The sequence below is a fragment of the Zalophus californianus genome, chromosome 13 (assembly GCF_009762305.2).
Source record: "Zalophus californianus isolate mZalCal1 chromosome 13, mZalCal1.pri.v2, whole genome shotgun sequence".
NCBI classification, from domain to species: domain Eukaryota; kingdom Metazoa; phylum Chordata; class Mammalia; order Carnivora; family Otariidae; genus Zalophus; species Zalophus californianus.
This window is the reverse complement of record NC_045607.1, coordinates 17621432-17640968: the sequence shown is the minus strand read 5'-3', so window position 1 is coordinate 17640968 and position 19537 is coordinate 17621432. Positions and strand designations below refer to the sequence as shown.

At 42.9% G+C, this 19537-nt stretch overlaps 1 protein-coding gene across 5 annotated transcripts in view; it reads right to left on the bottom strand.

The window, feature by feature from the left end:
- ASTN2 (astrotactin 2) overlaps window positions 1-19537 on the bottom strand; it is an 894395-nt gene that overhangs the window by 314141 nt on the left and 560717 nt on the right. For all 5 annotated transcript variants that reach the window (XM_027616418.2, XM_027616419.2, XM_027616420.2 and 2 more), the window contains one exon: window positions 13586-13752. In XM_027616418.2, the coding sequence (XP_027472219.2) occupies window positions 13586-13752 (167 nt within the window). The remainder of the gene's footprint in view (window positions 1-13585; window positions 13753-19537) is intronic.

Sequence of the window (19537 nt, the reverse complement as noted above, 5' to 3'; positions counted from 1 at the left end):
ACATGCTCCTGCCCAAGTACAGTGGAAAGTTCTTGGAAGAAGGACTGTCCTGGGTACTTCATCAAGTCTATCCCCCACTTATTTTTGCATTTGTTAAATGTAATTAAACTTTCCCTTGATTAAGTTGCAGTACACATGATATGAGTTGTATGAATGGGCAGAGTATATGGTAAGTTCTTAATAAAGTCTAGTTCCATCCATTTATCCTAGGAGGCTCCCAGTAAGTATGAGAAATGGTTTACTGTAGTAGAGCTTTCTCTCTCTCTTCACACACACACACACACACACAAACACACACACACATGTGTGTGTGCCTGTGAATACCTATTTTTGTTGTAAATGATTAAACATTATCAAAGTCTATAGAGTGAAATATGGAAGTTCTTCTTTTCCACTCCACATATATTCTTTTTTTTAATATTTTATTTATTTATTTGACAGAGAAAGAGAGAGAGCACATCAGGGGGAGCAGTAAAAGGAGAGGGAGAAGCAGCCTCCCCGCCAAGCAGGGAGCCCAGTGTGGGACTCAATCCCAGGACCCTGGGATCACGACCCGAGCCAAAGGCAGATGCTTAACCATCTGAGCCATCCAGGCGCCCCCTCCACATATATTCTTACTTCCTATTTCAGTAGTCATCATGGTTAACTATTATATATTCTTCTAGGCTTTTTTCAATGCATTTAGAAGTACAATATCATGTATATAATAAAAATTATATTACACATATATACATTTTCATAATAAACTCATAAGTACACCATACATTGTTATAAGATATGCATTTGTACTTAATACTATTTCTTAGAGATCTCTTCAAATCAGTATTTATATATATCTATCTTTCTGATGGTTATTTGGCATTGCACAGTATAAATGTACCATAATGCTTTTAGCTGATCTTTACTGACGGGCATTTTGGTTTTTTATAAGCTGTTTATTATTGCAAATGGTCATAATGAAGATCTTTGAACATATATCATTGTGCACATGTATGTGTTTCTATAAAAAAAATCTTAGAAGAGGGATTGCGGGGTCAGTGGTTCGTGAATTAAAAAATGTTGGTAGATCTACTAAATGGCTATCTATAGAGGCTCTACCAGTTTACAATCTTATCACTAATGAATGAGAGAGCCCATTTCCCCATATCTTTCATATTCATTATTGCCAATCTGGGATGGGAAAAAATAACTAATTTGAAAAAGATGTTATTTATTTATTTATTTGAGGTGGGGGAGGGGCAAAGGGAGAGGGAAAGAGAGGATCCCAAGTAGACTCCACACTGAGTTCAGAGCCAGATGTGGGGCTCACTCCCAGGACCCTGAGATCACGACTGAGCTGAAATTAAGAGTTGGACGCTCAACCAACTGAACCACTCAGACGCCCCAACTCATTTTTGTTTTGATTTGCATTTCCCTGATTACTGCTGAGGTTCACTGTCTTTTCCGGTCACAGCCATATGTATTTCTTTTTCTATAGATTGTCCATCCATATGCTTTGACTATTTTTTCTATCGTGATACTTGTCATTTTCCTTATTGGCTTGTATATACTCTGCATATCTTCTGGATAGTTATCCTTCACCTGCCATATATATTGAAATTTTCTAGTCTGTACTTGTATTTTAATCTTACTTTTGATTTCTTATAACCTTTCTCTCCTGGTCCTTTATTGCTGCTGAATTTGATGCAATGCTTAGGAAATCACAAGATGATAAAACATATTTCTGTATATTATTCTAGTTATATATAGGGTTTTTTTCATCTTTGGTTGTTTAATCTGTATGGATTTAATTTCATCCATGGTGAGAGTGGTTATTTTAACTTAATTATTTTTAAAATGAGTAATCATTACCTGAAGGGTCCATCCGGTTCATTAGCTAATGTAAAATGTTATTTTGTCACATACTAAATCACTATGTATACCATGGATACATGGCTGGAATTTTTCCTACTTAGTTTTCTGTATATTCCTGCAATAATTCTATACTACTTGAATTACTGTAGCTTTATAACACGGTTTGCATATAGTAAAGTAAGTTTCTTCCCCATCGTAAAGACTGATTTTCTATCTCAGAATCTCCTCACTATTCTTAACTATTTTTCCCTTTAAATGAATTTTGGAGTTGACTTGTCAAATTCCATATAAAACCCGAGTGGAGTTTTGGGTGGTATTGCATTAAATTGGTAGACCAATTTTGGGGAAGATTTAAAAAATATATATATATATATATATCTCAACTCTCAGTATATATATTGAGAGTCAACTCTGTGCTGGGCACTGCCGCCAACCGTGGCAGAGAAGATGTCTTCTATTCACCACACTGGGTCCTCCTCCTGATTATGCACCGTAGACTCTGCATCCAAGCTTCCCGTGCAGTGGTGGGATCCCACGTGATGGGATTCTGAATAATGGCCTCTGTGCTGATGTAATATGTTGCTACAGACTCAGCCCCCCAAAACATCCTGTATGATTCTCAAGCCCTCTCTTCTCTTGCTACGGCAAGTGTGGAGACCACAGGTTCCAAATGCATACTGCAGGATGGAAGAGGGTAGCCTCAGTCACGATGGATTTTGCATGGAAAGTTTAAAATAAAATTTTGTGTATAAGCTTCTGGCTTGGGAGGCTTCATTTGTTACCACAACCTAGCTTACCTTATCCTACCATCTTTACAGTTGTGAGTTTGCTAATTCAGAAACATAGATTGCAGCTCCATGTAGACAGTGTTCCTTTAAAACCTTCAATGAAGTTTTAGACTTTGGGTCAGAAAAGTCTTGCACGTATCATGTCAGGGCTTATTCACAGGTATTTATGCAACATATGATGCTCCAGAGGTTACAGACATGCATTTTGGATCCAGACCACCAGACGCCGAATCCTGATTCCGTCTCCTATTGGCTGTGTGGCCTTGGACAAAATGCTTAACCTCTCTGTACTTCCTTTGCTTACCTAAAAGGAAGTTCCCACCTCATAGAGCCACTGCAAGGATTAAATGAGTTATGTCTGGAATTTGGTGATAGCTGCTATTATTATAATCTTTTCCATGTCAGGAAAAGGATCAGTTTCTCGCTTAGGTTTTCCCTTATGTTTTTTAGTTAGTTATTGCTGATATTGAGGAAAGCTATGACCGACTTCTGTAACTTGATTTTTCATCCTACCACATAAGAAGCTCATCAGTTCTAATACACCTACCAGATTTTTCTAAATGGATGAGTATATATATTTGCCAAGTTTGGGTATGAGGACTTTGCTAGGATTTTGGAATAAATTAGAAAACTGCCCTTTTATTTTCTTTCTCTGTTCAGTTTGTACAAGATAGTGGTTATGCATTCATTAATGATTTGACAGGACCAGCCTATAAATCCCCTGAGCTCATGTCTTCTTTTCTATTGTAGATAGTTAGCTCTCTGATCAGTTTATTTTATGTTATCTGTCTGTTTAGATTTTCTACACCATCATGACTCAAACTTGGTAATTTATATTTTCTAAGAAAATAATGCATTTTATCAAGACTTTCAAATTTATTGGTATAAAGTTGTACACAGTATTCTCATTAAATTTGTTTTATCTTCTGTGCTTCTATGGTTATGTCCCTAGCTCATTCTTAATATGTTTATTTGTGTTCTCTCTCTCTCTCTTTCATTTGAACAGGCTTTTGCATTTTATTGATGAGGCTTTCTCTCTTTTTTCTATTTCATTTATTTCAGCTTTTATTTGTATTAATTCCTTCCTGCTGCTTTCTTTGACTTTGCTTTATAATTCTTTTTCTGGCTTCTTGACTTGAATGCTTTATTTGTTTATTTTCAATCTGTCTTGCTTCTTAGTAAATGACATGCAGCTTCTGACTGCTTTTCCCATATTCCACGAATTTGATATGCAGCCTTCTTGCGCCTACTCATTTTTAAAGAAGTGGTCATTTGAGTTCGATTTTTTTTCTTCCACCCAAGTGCTATTTAGTTTTTTTTTTTTAAGATATTATTTATTTATTTGAGAGAAAGAATGAGAGAGAGAGAGCACATGAGAGGGGAGAGGGTCAGAGGGAGAAGCAGACTCCCTGCCGAGCAGGGAGCCCGATGCGGGACTCGATCCCGGGACTCCAGGATCATGACCTGAGCCGAAGGCAGTGGCTTAACCAACTGAGCCACCCAGGCGCCCCCAAGTGTTACTTAGTTTTGTTTTTGTTTTTGTTTTTTAGTTCTCAAGTGGAGACATTCATCTGCTAGCTAGATTGCCAACAATACGTACTATTACTGCAATCTGGTAGCAGAATATAGCTTGTATAATTTCTACTTTAATGAATTTATTGAGATTTCATGCCCCCTTACTTAAGGAAGACAAAGGTGTCGAGCTCAGGAGTTTGGATCTAATTAAACCTGGGTTTAAAGAGAGGCTATGGCCCCTACCAGCCAGATGACCCTGATCCAATCCGTTAACTTCTCTAGGCCTCAGTGTCACAATCTATTAAATGGGAATAATAGTTATCCTGATCACAGGGCTGATGTGAGAATAGAGATAATTTACATAAAGGACAACATCGCACGTATCATATAGTAGACAATGTGTTACACACGGTGCCATTTCCACGTTGCTGCTGATGATTAGTAATGTTATTATGGTCATATATTACTCTATGATTATTTAACTGTTAGCCCATTTGCATTTACCAGAGAGAGTAAAATCATTTCCAGTGCTTCTCAAATTCTACTTGTGGAGTTCTCTCTAAATCCAGATTTCTTAAAATCAACAGAGTGGCCCTTCTTTGACTCTTTATTATTATTATCATTATCATTATCATTATTATTATTCAAACTACATAACTGGGAACTTTGATGTGTCATTCATTGGAAATACATATTCATATATTTTAAATATATGAACGTATACATATGTAATTTTACATAGAAATTAAACATGTACGTTACATACATATGCATGCATATGTGTATTTATATGAATATATGTATATACAAACACATACACACACATATGCAAAGCTCAGCCCTACAATCAAGATTCCACAGTCTAGTGGAATATTTTTTCTATAGACAAACTGACTTGCTCCTTATTACAACTTACAGTAGGTAGAATAATGGTGCCCCCAAAATGTGTGTTGTAATCCGCAGAGCCTATGAATATGTTACCATAGACGGCAAAAGGAACTTTGCAAAAGTGATTTAAGTTAAGATATTTGAAATAGGAAGATTGTTCTGGATTATCTGCGTTGGGCTCAATGTAATCATAAGGGTCCTTATAAGCGCGTAAGAAGTAGACAAATATGTTAGAGAAGGAGATACAATGTGGAATCACAAGAGAGACAGGGATAGAAATAGGCTGTTCCTCTGGTCTTAAAGTCTTCCTGATGCCTCGATTTTAGGAATTCTGACCTCCAGAGCTGTAAATAATAAATCTATGATGTTTTAAACCGCTAAGTTTGTGGTGATTCATTGTCAAAGCATTAAGAAACTAATGTAAGATCCTAACAGGGAGAAATGGCTCCCATTTTCAGATGAGAAAACTGGTTTAGAGTAGTTAAGTGACTTGCCCATGAAGATATATACCTTATTGATACTGGTGCTAGGACATAGACTTGGGAGTTCATATTTCAAAGTATGTGTAAGAATATGTGTATGAGTGTGTGTGTGCGTGTGTGTGTGTGTATGTGTGATTTTAGCCATATTACAACAGTAGGTTCACAGTGATTTTTTTTTTTTTTTTGGTCTGGAGGTAGGAAAGGATAATGGTTGAGCAGGAGAGGAAAGAGGGGAGATAAAAGGCCTGGGGTATGCTTATAAGACACTCAGAGATGCAGGGAAGAGTAAAAAAAAAGGGACTCATAAAAACATAGGGACTCAGAGGTAAATGATCCTCTGAGTTTTGAAACATGAGGAACCCTCTCCCCCAAGACACCTCAGGGCACAAGATGGATGATTTATGCAAAGATCTGTTTAGTTGTTGGTTTCTGTTCTTTTTTTTTTTTTTTTTTTTTTACAATGTGACATAATTATACAGTTTCTTTAGAACATTCTGTCGTCTGGGAGATTTTCTTACAGAAATTCTAAAGCGTGTAGGCTCACAGGAAACCAGCCAAGATCTGCATGAAACTATATTTATACATATGCCAAAATGAAAAACATAAAATAAGTACAAAGATACAAACTGGGCATTTTAGCTGAAGGCAATGAATGTGTTACCCTTAACACACCTATCACATTATAGAGACTACTAGAACTAGATGGGCCTTTAGAGATTGCACCATAAAACCTATACGTGTTTAGCCAAGAGCATGTTTTATTTAACCCTTAGAGCAACATCACGGATGGGGAGTTTCATTCTGACACTGCCACCAAGGACTCCAAGGCTTGGCACTTAAAAATTCCTCGACCAAGATCACACGAGCACTTTGGAAAAACCAGCACCTTGACCTAGACCTTCCCAATCCAAATCTAGCACTCACTCTTCTTCAGCGCAAATGACTATTTCCAATCTGCTTGTCTTTCAAGAGAAGAAACCAGGACCTTAAAGAGATATGGCATTTACACAGATTCTCAAAGCAGAGTATTTGTTTATTCACGTATTTACTTGCTTGGTTATTCATTCATTCCTCATTGTTTTATGGAACCAGAAATTATATATTGGAAAGCATAGACTAGAAACTCTTTTTTTTTTCAATAGGAAAAAGAATCAAATCCTAGGGAAAAAAATTAAAAACAGAGAAAAGTCAGGTAAGAAGAGCTCAAAGAACTGCACACCATGTAGACTTGGACCAATGTCAGGGATGAATCTGAGTATCTTACCACCAAGGCAAGAGAGCAACATGTGCTTTTCCAGCTTTATTGAATCTGACACCGTGACGAATCCCACCCTGGGGCTGTCAGGACCACGACTCTCTGTGGCCCAGAAGCTAAGATCCTCAACCCCACAAACCCTTCTAACCAATGCCATGGGGCGGGGGTGGGGGGGGGGTTCTTTCTCATGAAGGCCCTCAGGCTCGTCCCAACATTAAACAAGATAAAGATTAGTAAGACTGTTCTCAGAGTGGTCTCCGACTGAAGGTTTCACTCAAGGGAAAATTTTAGTTTCTAGAAAATCCATTTTGAATGTAAGGTACCCAAGGGTATTCTTTAGAAAAGAAGAAATAAGAAAAAGAAAGGAAAGGAAAGAGAATTCCATGGGGAATTCTGTTTAAATTATATAACAATGTATCTATTCTAAGACCTTAACACTTCTAAGAAACATTAGCATTTTACCTAACACTAAGAAAGAAAAACATTTTTTCTAACTCTGTCAAAGCATCGATCATAAAATGTATCCTAGTTTCAGAGATTTGAAAACAGAAAATGTGGTCACTTTAGAACCAGTGACATGTGATGCTTCACCACTGCAGGACTTGTCAGAGCCTTTACCATCCCTAGGTGCATGGTGAACCTTAAAGGCAGTTCTAGAGTACAGACTTTTCCTATGTGGGCTAGACCACTGAGTTGCCCTTTTTTGCCTTTCAGTTGCATATGGGACTAACGTTTCACAGAGCCCACACTGAAAAAAAAAAAAAAAAAAGCCTCTCTGAACGAATGGATGAACTTCTGTGTGCTTCCATCAACTGCCCATAAATATGTCTTACACCTGAGCTTTTGCAAAATATATCAGGCAGCTGGGGGCATGAGGTTGTAGTTTGACAAGAACGTGGCATGTGGAAGTCAGAGGGGGAAAGAATGAAGGCCCCAGCCTAAAAGTCAGAAACCACAACAAAACAAGGCCCTGATGCCTCTCACACCTCTGCAACTAGATACTGAGGTCAAAATTCAGATCAGCGTCTTCCTTCCAGAGGTCAGTGGTTTCCACTACTAGAGAGCATGCAAAGCCTGTACCGTGAAAGTGAGCGGCTTCCAGTTCACCGTGAATATCAAACGCATGTATTTATCTCCTCTCCCTCCTAAAATCACATAAAAATGACATTAAAAAGATATTCTGGTAAGGACTGTGTGAAGCTAGACGTGCTCTTTGAGCCCATGTTTTTAAATACATTTTCATTACATTTTAAATTAAATTACATTTAAATACATTAAATACATCCACATTTGAAGAGAGAAGCATGGGATATCTCCTGTCCCAATTTCACCTCTGAAATGGCTGTGAGACCCTGCTGGGCCTCAGGTTCCTGCTCTGAAAGATCTGAGAAATACTTGAAACTTCAAAAATATTAATGGATTTGATCACAATTTATTTAAAAATATACAGGGAACATCTCTCTTAGCATATTATGTCAGGAAAAGGTGTTTGCCCCTTAAAACAAACAAAACAGAACAAAACAACAAAAACCACAACCTTCCTTTTGTCAAGCCAGGACAACTACATAATCCACCCTCGGTTTGTTTTTGTTTTTGTTTTTTTTTTTTCCTGTTTACTTCAGTTGCCAAGAAGCAGAGAACTCAATTTATCTCACATTGAGCAACTCCCCCATGTCAGGCTCCTGAAACCATTTCCTCCCTTTCTGTTTCTCTCCTTACAAATGGCTCTGGTCATCTTATCTTTCTATTACCTGTTTGTTCTTTTTATAGGTTGGATTTATGTGGATAATACTAAGTGCTCATAGAAGAATGCACAGGATGCAGTATAAACGCACTATACAAATGATACAAACTTGGTTGCTAGGTAACCTACCCAGGTCTTCCAGGGAGGTGCTGCTCCCTCACCTCTAAGATTCATTTTAAATGCTTCAGCTTACTTTCCAATGACCTTCTCCACCTCTCTCAAATTCACCTGCCTCTCTCTACCACACTGGTACCTGTGCTCTATCAACATCAATTGGGACCAAGTAAGGCTTGGCCGCCTGTCCTCAGTGTCCTCCTCTGTGTTCCCTCTGTCCTGGGTGGGCAAAGACTTGTACTCAACCCTCTTTGCATTCTCAGCATCCCACAAAAGACCAGGCACAGAGTAGGTACAAGAAATCCTAGGTAGATGAATTCCTTAATTCAACAAATACCGTTTTGAGGAAGTTCTGGAGCCAAATAGTGGGGAGTGACAAAGGGGATCCACAGGTGACTATCACCTAGTCCCTGACCAAGAGGCGCTCACAGTGTGATGAGGACCACACAGGAAAGCAGGTAAGTCAAAAGAGCAATAGGGTGACCACAGAGAAAAGCTCGGGGCGGCGGAGGCGGGGGTGATGCTAGCTGTGCGACCCCAGAGCAAGGTACTTTACTCAGTTGTGCAGACCTTGGCCTGACTAGGGGCTGGAGATCAGGGCAGCTAGCTACAGGTCCAGTCTGCAAGAGGTGTCCAGATTTCAACGGGATAAGCTGGAATTCAAGCCTACAGGCAAATGGGCCTCTCCCTTGGACGAGGGTCTTGTGGGTAGAAATGAAAAAATACAAACCAAAATAAAACAAGAAAAGAAAGTCCTTTCTTTGCATGCCCTAACCCCCCTTGATAAATACCGAGCCAATATTTAAGTAGCGTCCACTTGAAAGGGTGAGGATAGTATTCTACTACCCAGCTCCGGGGCAACTGCACACCTCACTCCTGCACCCCACGGGGCTCAGAGAAGACTTGTTGGAGAAGGTTCTATCTACACTGAGTCTGGAGGATGAAACAGAGCTGTCTAAGCTAAATGGCCACAGGCAAGGGGGCAGGGCTTGATGGTACCAGGGAGGAGGAGAGGAGAGGCAAAAGGAACAACATTGTCAAAATTCCAGAAGCTGAAGCCATGGGCCCTAATTCAGGAAAAGGGAGAAAGCTGGAATTACAGCTGGAAAAACTAGACCAGAAACAACTTCTTTAGCCACGTTAATTGAGGAACATCATTTAACAATGATTACTTGAGCACCTATGTGCCAGGCACTGTTCCAGGTGCTAGAGATGGTAGCCAAGACCCACAGTACAGTCACTGAATGATGAAATTAGATGGTTTTATACCTCTTCGACTAGCTGTAACTACCATTTCCTGGGTGCTTACATGCCCTAGCCCCGTGCATGCATTATTTCACTCATCCTCACAATCCCATCTGAGTCCACTTGAAAGGGAAGGCTCAGAGAAGTTTAGTGACTTGCTTAAGATCACATAGCACTAGAAGTGGCCAGAGGCCAGGAGTGACACATACTAGAGCCACACAGCCTGGGTGGAAACCCTAAAGCCTCCATTTACCAGCTGTGTGACCTTGGGCAAGTCACAGAGCCACCACATGCCTGGTTTTCTTGATGGTAACTGGGGATCATCATAGTGCCTCCCTTGTAGAGTTATGAGAATTAAATAGCCTATTGTAATCAAAGCACTTTGCACAGTCATGGCCCGAAGGAGGCACTTCATAAGAGTTGGCTGCTGGGACTGTCCTGGCTGTGGAGAGGTTTATTACACATGCCCCTACCCAGGAAATTCAGAGAGGTCATGGAGCTCTGAGCAAATTCGGAAGGTCTCCTTGAGCAAAGGTTTGTTTTCCTTGCTTAATTCAAGTCTTGCCACTTCTCTCCACCAACTTTCTCACAAGTACCTGCTAATGGCTTTCATTGTTTTGTTTATAGTGCTTCTAACAAGTGTGGGTAACTTCTCATTTGCATCCTTAATAGGCAATTTCCAAAACGCATTGACACTGCAGTTGGTTTTAGGAGACCTGGATTTTATTTTCTCTTTTGTCCTGTTTACCAGCATTTGGATGGGCTTCAAGAGCTCACAGCAAAGTCCCACCCATTATAACCTATTTACAACTTCCAGAATTCCTCATATCTTTTGGATATTAACCCCTTACTGGATATATCAACACCCAAAAAAACCCAACAAACAATCCAATTAAAAAATGGCCAGAGGACCTGAATAGACATATTCCCTAAGAAGATGCTGGTAAGTGACCATCAGACACAGGAAAAGACATTTAACATCACTAAATAAATGCAAATCAAAACCACAACTAGATATCCCCTCAAACCTGTGAGAATGGCTAGTATCAAAAAGACAGAAAGAGCAGGCGTTGACGAAGAAGTAGAGGAAAGGGAACCTTAGTGCACTGTTGGTGGGAATGTAAATTGGTGCAGCCACTGTGGAAAACAGGATGCACCCTAAGATCCAGGAATTCTACTTCTGGATATTACCTGAAGGAAATGAAAACACTAATATGAAAATATACATGCACCCTGATGTTTGTTGCAGCATTATTTACAATAGCCGAGATACGGAAGCAGCCCCGTGTCAATCCACAGACAAATGGATAAAGAAGATGTGACATATATACACAATGGGATATTACTCCGCTATAAAAAAAAAAAAAAATTTTAAATCCTGCCATTTGCAGCAACATGGATGGATCTAGAGTGTCTTACGCTTGGTGAAAGTAGTCAAAGAAAGAAAAATACCAAATGATTTGCCTTATCTGTGGAATCTAAAAATCAAAACAAACAAAATAAAACGGAAACAGAGTCATAAATACAGAGAACAAACTGGTGGTTGCCAGAGGGGAGGGGAGACGGAGGGCCAGGTGAAATAGGAGAAGGGGATCGAGGGGAAGAAACTTCCAGCGATAAATAAGTCATGGAGTTGCAAAGCATGACATAGCAAATACAGTCAATAACAGTGTAATAACTTTGTATGGTGACAGATGTTAACTACACCTATTGTGGTGAGCATTTCATAATGTATATAAATGTCGAATCCCCATGATGTACATCTGAAACTAATATTATATTGTATTTCAACTGTGCTTCAAAAAGTGCTGTTCAGAAGCACTTTACAGATACTCATATAAGTTGTGAGGTAATGCATTTTAGTCCTCACAACAATTCCATAAAGAGATAACAATTACCTTCTCCATTTTACAGATGAGGAAGGGGAGGCACAGAGATGTTAAGTGACTTGCTCAAGGTCACACAGCAAGAAGGTAGGGAGCTACATTACTAGCCATGTGACCTTGGGCACGTGACTTAACCTTAATGGAGTAATAAACAGTAAATATGTTGCATTCTTCCCAACCATCTTTGTATTGAAGTAGATTTTATGAAAAGTTTAGAGACGAAGAAACTGAAGAGCAGGGGTCCTCAGAGGCTTGCCCAACATCCAAGAGAGAATTATTGGTAGCGCTCGGATGAGAACCCAAGTCTGCCGCCTCCCCTTGACCGCTGCAGTGTGCTACGGACAGAAGGTGCTGACCATTTCTGTGTCCAAGTCCACTACTGTTGTCCCTGTGGCTGTTACTGTTGTTATTTGCAACAGAAGGACTGCCCCCCCACACATACCAAGTACGCAGGGAGAAAAATAATGATAAGAACACAGCTGATTCTGTATTCAAGCCTCAGATCTAAGCCCATGCATAATTTACTCAACACTGCCCTGTAGTCACTTAAGCTGAGGAGAGACAGCTATAAATTCAGGTCTGCATACACTAATTTATTTCTTATTTATTTTACTGATACATATCTAGGGCCTCCAGCAAGCTGCTCCAAGACCTGCTCAAAGGCACCTGCAGCCCCATTGTAACTGGGGTAAAGGGGGAGACCCTGAAATATGTCCCAGAAGGAACACTGGAGCCCTGGATTAGAACCCTGCAGGTAAAATTCATTTTCTTTCAAACTGGGATTAAATTTATACATGCTCCCCCACCCTCTTTTTCATAAGACATAGGACTGAAAAGTTTCTTGTTAAATCTCAGTCTGTTGTTCTATCTCAGTGAAGCACAGAGCGTATTTCAATGACTGACATTCTTGCACAAGCACGGGATTATTTGTCTGAGTCACAGAATGTCAAAGGATGAGCGCATCTTTAAAAACGGCGATGTCACCAGGAGGAGAGCAAAGCAGAGAGGAAAGAGTGCATCCATTCCCCTGAGTGATTGCTGAGGACCAAGCCCTTCGTGGGATGCCATTCTGGAGCGAGGTAACTCCCACTGAGGTCCTCTGAATGGAAAACAAGGTAAACTGGAAGGAATGGTAGGCATCGTTGTCCAAAGCTCTCATTTTACAGGTGATCAGACAGCACCCGGAGAGGAAAAGCGACTTGTCCCAGACCACTCAGCAAGCTGGTCCCAATGTGCCCCTTCTTTCAGTCTCAGACGAATTTTAAAATGCCATTGACGTTTTAGCATAGGGCTGCATGGCCTCCTTCACGCCTCCCCGCCCCCACTCGGTTCACCTTACAGATAGGGCGTTAGAGGCCATCCCTGAATGGGCGCTACTAAATTCCCGCAGAAACAGGGTTGAAAGCTTGGCCTAAGCCTGTGTCCTTAACGCACACCTGCCGGGTTTTCAATGACACCTTCAAGGTGCCTGGTCTGGTCTCCAAACTACACTGGCCAGGGCTGTAGGGGAGATGCAGAAGGGGCAGGGGGCTTCAGCACAAAACTGTGCTGACCCTAGGACACAGCCTGAGCATGGATTCCATTTATTATAACCATTAATCAATTATTTATTTTACTTCTTCCTTTCTTCTTCCCGATACCCAATAGAAGGTTATCCTGTTGCCTTTTGCTTCCTGGGCTGAAAGAGCAGACAGAGAAAGGCATTTCGTTGAAGGTCAGGCCTGCCTTGGCCTGACCGTAGCTCCTGACCTTTCCCCACATCTCCTGCCCGCTGCTGTGCAGGGAGTGGCTGGGCCTCGGGGACAAACACTCACCCGCAGAACATGAAGATGGTGCTGGAGGTGGCGTCATAGGGCAAAGGCAGCGTCTGCTGCAGGCACAGCTGCTCGCAGCCACCGTTGAAGCCGTCCGAGCAGTCGATACCTTTGGAGTGGTCATAGCATCCGGAGCCGTCCTTCATGGGCCTCAGCTCCTCCGGGCACTGCTCAGGGGAGACAGAGCAACAGGGCGGTCATGGCCCAGGAGGTGGTGGGTCCCCTCAAGTCTTCTCCCCCCACCTTCTGAAAAGGGGCATGCGGCAGGGACCACAGAGACAGTTTCCATCAAAGTCCTGTTTGGCCAATTCAGAGCTATGTGGCCTCTTGGATCCTCAGTGTGCCCGCCCACGAAATGGGACTTTTGTCAGTATCCACCTGGTAGATGTGTGAGAATACAAGGAGGCACCATCAGCAACGTGCTCAGAACACTGCAGCCCACACGGCAAAAGTTCAGCAAGTGTTAGCTGCTCTTCCTATTGACAATGCTGGAACCATTGTCTTTAGTGCATGTATTATGGTCCAACAGGGTCTGCCACTGGTAAGAAAAATCACTCTGGCCGGCAGCCAGATATATTTTAAAGAGTTCCTCCTGTTATGAATTTATATTCCATCTCTTCTTCTTCTCCCTCTGTGATCTGGGGCAAGTTATTCACCATCTCTGAGCCTCAGTCTCTTCATCTGTTAAATGGGCATGGCACCTAACCCTGTGGATTTGTTGTCAAGCTTAAATTGGATCTTGGGAGTGTACACCTTACTTCAGAATTCCACACACAACTTGGTACTTGTCACATATGAGTTCTCTTCCTTCCTGTCTTGAATTTGTCTCTTTGTCTCCATCCCTGTCTCCAGGGTCCTGAATGGGACTCCTGCATGCCCACAGCAGGAGTCTGCAAACTCCAGTCTGGTCTCCTCCACACCATCCTCCTGATGGACAACAGAGTGCTATTTCTAAATCATCCCTCCCCAGCTTAAATAAATGAATGCATTTTCCACAACAACAGCAACACCTTGAATCTCCCTGAAGATGATAGGCAAGGTCCTCCGCAGGTGCCTCAGATCCTCTACCTGGCCATGAGCACCTCTCTCCAGGTCACCAAACCAGCAGCCCTCCGGTCCCTAAAAAACCCCAATGACTCCAATTTTGAGTGACCTCGGCCAAATGCTTTTATCAGTGTGCCTGGCATCTGCTAAGTTCTCCATAAAGGGAAGATCCTATTCCGTAGGGACAACTGGCTATTTCTTTTCCATCATTTGATAAGCTGAGCTCATCTTTTCCTGTCTGACAGACGGAGAAGCAGGACCAACTCTCCTGCATCCAGGACTGAAAACGAGGTACAAGGTTTTAATTTCAGTCATCCTGCTGGCATTTCCTGTCCACAGAGATGAACACCCAGAGCTCAGCCCTCCTCATCCATCACTGGACATCACTGATTAAAATGGCCCCATGATACACACACGCCCTGCCCCCAGCCCCTTCCCCAAGTCACCATCCTGGACAACATCAATAACAAACACACACACAAAAATCAATTTACAAGGACTACCATAACAACAACAACAACAACAACAACAACAAACAAAAGGTCAGCCCTCCTGGAAATCAAATTTTGCCTAAGAAGAATTCATAATTACAAATGCACGAGAGTTCTTCGAGACATTTAAGACTGGCGCCAGGGAGGGTGACGGAGAAAGTGGGTTATAAATGGCCTTTGTCAAGCTGCAGAAAGGTTATAAAATTGGCTACATTTTGTGCTTAAGAAGAAAAATCAATTTTCCACGTGAGTGAGGTGCCGTAAATATTAATACAAGGTCAGAGGATGCCCCTGCTTGTCTCAGAACACTCAGGGTCAGACAGGAGGGCACCTGGTCACAGGGTCATTTGGGAGCCACTTACGGGTACTCGGGGCTGGGTCTGCCCAACCGCAGAGACTCAAGGATGAGCACTGGAAAGAATGGCTGACCTTCTTACCAGGTGACAGGAGGGATCTGGGGCATGGAATCACTCCTAGTTTTTCCCATCCCCAGCTAATTCCCTACCACTTTAATTCTTTAAAAAAGTATGTTCTGTAATCTAGGCAAGATCGAAACACTTAACCTGTTTTTACTTAGTCCTTACAGCAAACCTATGAGGTAGTGTGGTAGGCTGATAATGGCTTCCCAAGATATGTTTCTGTCCTGACCCCCGAAACCTGTGAATGTCACCTTCGATGGTAAAGTTTTGGTGGATGTGATTAAATTAAAGTCCTTGCATTACGTGGACTAGCTGGATGATCAAGTAGATCTGAATGGTCAGGGATGTCCTCATAAGATAGCGGCACAGAGAGGACTCGCACAGATGAGAAGTCCATGTGAAGGCACAGCAGAGATTTCAGCCATGTGGCCATGAAGTCAGTCAATGCTGCAACCTCCAGAAGCTGGAAGGAAGCAAGGGAGCCCCTGGAGGGAGCAGGACCCTCATAGCACCATGACTTCAGACCTCTGCCCCCTGGAACTGAGAAAGAGTCCATTTTCATCGTCTTCAGCCACACGGTTTGTGGTGATTTGGTACAGTGCCCACAGGAAGCCAATTCTGGTGGGAAGTATCATTAGTCCCATTTTACAGATCAGGAAACTGAGGAGAAGTGTCAGGGGTAGGGCTTTCCAGGCTTTCTGGCTCTGTAGCTCTTAGCTAACTCTCAGGGAACTCACTCCACTCCTCCGTCACTACTGACTGATGGATTTCCCGTCTCAGGACATTGGAGCAAAGATGGATTTAGAGCTGACTTAATTTTCTTACTTTAAAATTGAGGCTCAGAGATGGAGGAGGGTGTCCCCCCAAAACCCAGCACATTGGAGCAGAGGGTACAGAGCCAGGGCCCCCATCCCAACTTGGGGCTCCACCCACCATACTTACTACCCTTCACATTAACACGTTTTCTAGCTGAAGGCAAACTTGATGATGATTTACAGATGGGAAACTGAGGCTCAGAGAGATGAAGTTCCTTGATTAACATAACACAGCAATGAAAGGCAGAGCTAAAATTAAACTTGCATTCAGTCTGTGACCATGGGAGAGGTGTTCTGAGCAGATGAAGTGGGTTTTCCCATCGCCCCCACACGATCATCCCTTCATCCAGTGTGGACTTCAAGCCCTGAGTTCTCGCAGGTGGGTGAGGGCAGACTAGATCTACTAGTATCGTCATTTGAGGTTACTTGCATATTATTTCAATTACTTCACTGCTTATCATCTGTCTCCCTCACCAAAATGCAAAATTTATAATACAATGGACCTTCCTGCCTTGTCCCCAGCTGTAGCACACACTCAGCATAGCGTCTGCAACATTGTAGCCACTTGTTACTTTTCCAATGAGCCATCTGAGTGCCAGACAGGATGTATAGTGTGTTTGTGTGTTAACTTTGGGTCTGAATCCAAACTTGGCTTCTTACAAGCTGTGTAACCTCTTGCCAGTGACTCAACCTCATCTGTCTTCATAGGATTACTGTAAGGAGTAAACAGAGTTGTATCCAGCACCAAAGATGGTCCCCAGTGATTCCTGCCTCCTGGCGTTCACACCCGGTGCAGTCTCCTCCCACACTGTACCGGCGCCGGTCGGCATGACCAATAGCATATGGCAGAACTGATGGTATATCTCTTCTAAGATTAGATTATAGAAGACTGAGGCTTCCCTCTGCCTCCCTCCCTCTCTTTCATATCACTTGCTGTGGTGAACTCAAACTGCCATGTTGTGAGCAGCAGTAGAGGGAGTCCCATGGGGCAAGGAACGGAAGCCTCTGGCCAACAGCCAGCGAGGCTGACCTTCCAACAGCACATGCGTAAGCTTGGAAACAGACCCTCAAGCCCCAATCAGGCCAGTTCAGTCAGCTGACACCTTGACTACAACCTCAGAGGGGCCAGACCCATCCAGCTAAGCCACTGTTGAATTTCTAACCCTCAAAGATGATGTGAGATAGTGAGAGCTTTTCCTTTTCCACTGCTCAGTTTTGAGATGATTTATTATGTGGCAATAGATAACTAATACAGGGAGCGAAATGCGTCAAATGCTCAGCAGAGCGCTCAGCAAGTGGCAGCTACTGTTGTGGGTAATTTGAAGGAGTTTAGAATCTAGTCTGAGAGCTAAGGAATATTACGTATCTGTCAGACAGAGGACTAGTAATAGAACAAACTAAGAAGCACAGGAGAATTTGAATGGGAAAAGAAAAACCCTGCCAGGGTGAGTGACTAGGCATTACTGGAGTAGGGACACCTTGGTCAGAGAAGACTTCCTCTTGGTCAGGAGAAAATGTCCCTGAGCAAAAGGGAGACATGCCGCCATACTAGAAGGAGGAAGATCAGAACTCCTGCCCAAGGCACTTCTGCTTACTTGCCTTGTGTGTTCGGCAAGTCCTTGAACCCAGTTGGGCCTTAGTTTCCTTTCTTTAAAAGGTGGGGGTGGGGTGGGCAGCTTGGAGACAAGAGAACAAGGACTGAAGTCAGGCCTGAATCCATGCAAGCTTTGTGACCCTGAGGGTGCCGGCAAGTGGTTCACCTCAGAGAGATCCTCACGGGAGTAACGGTGCCTCTCATGGAGGCATTTCTGGAGACTTTAAGAGAAAACACACTGGAAGTGCCTGGCTCAGAACCCAGCACATAGTAGGCGCTTCAAAAATGAAGGGCAAGTGTACGAATGGTAAAGGAATGAACACAACTCCCCAAAAGGAAACCTAACTAAAACTATCAGCTTCTTTCTTACCTACATAAGCCCTTCATTGGATCGTTCAAAAAATATTTACTGGACACCTACTCAGCACTAACCAAATGTGCTGGGTGCTGAAAATGTAGCAGTAAACACAAGAGACAAGGCCTTACTCTCATGGAGTTTATATTCTAGAGAGGAGACAAGTGACTGATGAGTAAATAAATAAAATGGTTATCCCATGGTGTGAAAAAAGTGAGAGGAAGAACGAACCAAGTGAATGGGGATGGAGTGAAGGAGGCATACGTTGAACATCTGAGTGAATTCTGAGAAATGAGTGGAGTCTCCTGGGTGAATACAAGTGGGAAGCATTATCCAAGAAGGAGCCTGAAATACGGAAGTCCTGAGGGAGGAACAGTGTTGGCCTGTCTATGGAACAGAGAAGGCCAGATAGTCAAAGCTCAGTGAGACAGGAGAAAACAAGGTTAGCTAGCACAAGGCAAGGCATGCGAGGAAGGGAGTGACCAAATCACTTAAGCCAGAGTTGGTACACTATGATCTGCAAGCCAAATCCAGTCTGAACGCTGTTCATTTGCTTTTTCAAAAAAAATATTATTGGGAGGCGGAGCAAGATGGCGGAGGAGTAGGAGACCTGGATTTCGTCTGGTCTCAGGAATTTAGCTGGATAGGGATCAAACCATTCTGAACACCTACGAACTCAACAGGAGATCGAAGAAAAGAATAGCAACAACTCTCTGAACAGAAAAGCGACCACTTTCTGGAAGGTAGGACGTGCGGAGAAGTGAATCCAAGGCGATATTCGGGAGGATAGACGGCGGGGGGAGGGGGTGTCCATCGGCTGCTTCTGGCAAGTGATAGAGCCGCGGAGCACAAAATCGGAACTTTTGGAAGTTGGCTCCGCTGAGGGATGTCGCTCCAGTGGCTAAGCGGGGGGTGGAACCCTCACGGGACAGTGTGGTCCTAGGACCCTCGGGGTCACAAAAAGACCGGGGGTGCCTGAGTGCGGCAGAGCTCCTGGGTATCACAGCGGGGAAGCCGGCTGCAGAGACGGAGCCGAGGCCTGGGCTCGCAGCTCAGGGTTGCCATAAATCGTGACCTGCGGCACAGTCGGGCCACTGCTCCTCCAGCAGGGACCCAACAAGCAGCAGATCCGGGGAGACTCCCCATTCTCCCCCAGGAGGAGCAGCATGAGAGTGCACCGCAGGGATCTGCTGAGTTTGGAGACTCCATGTGGGGTCGTGCACCAGAGATAGAA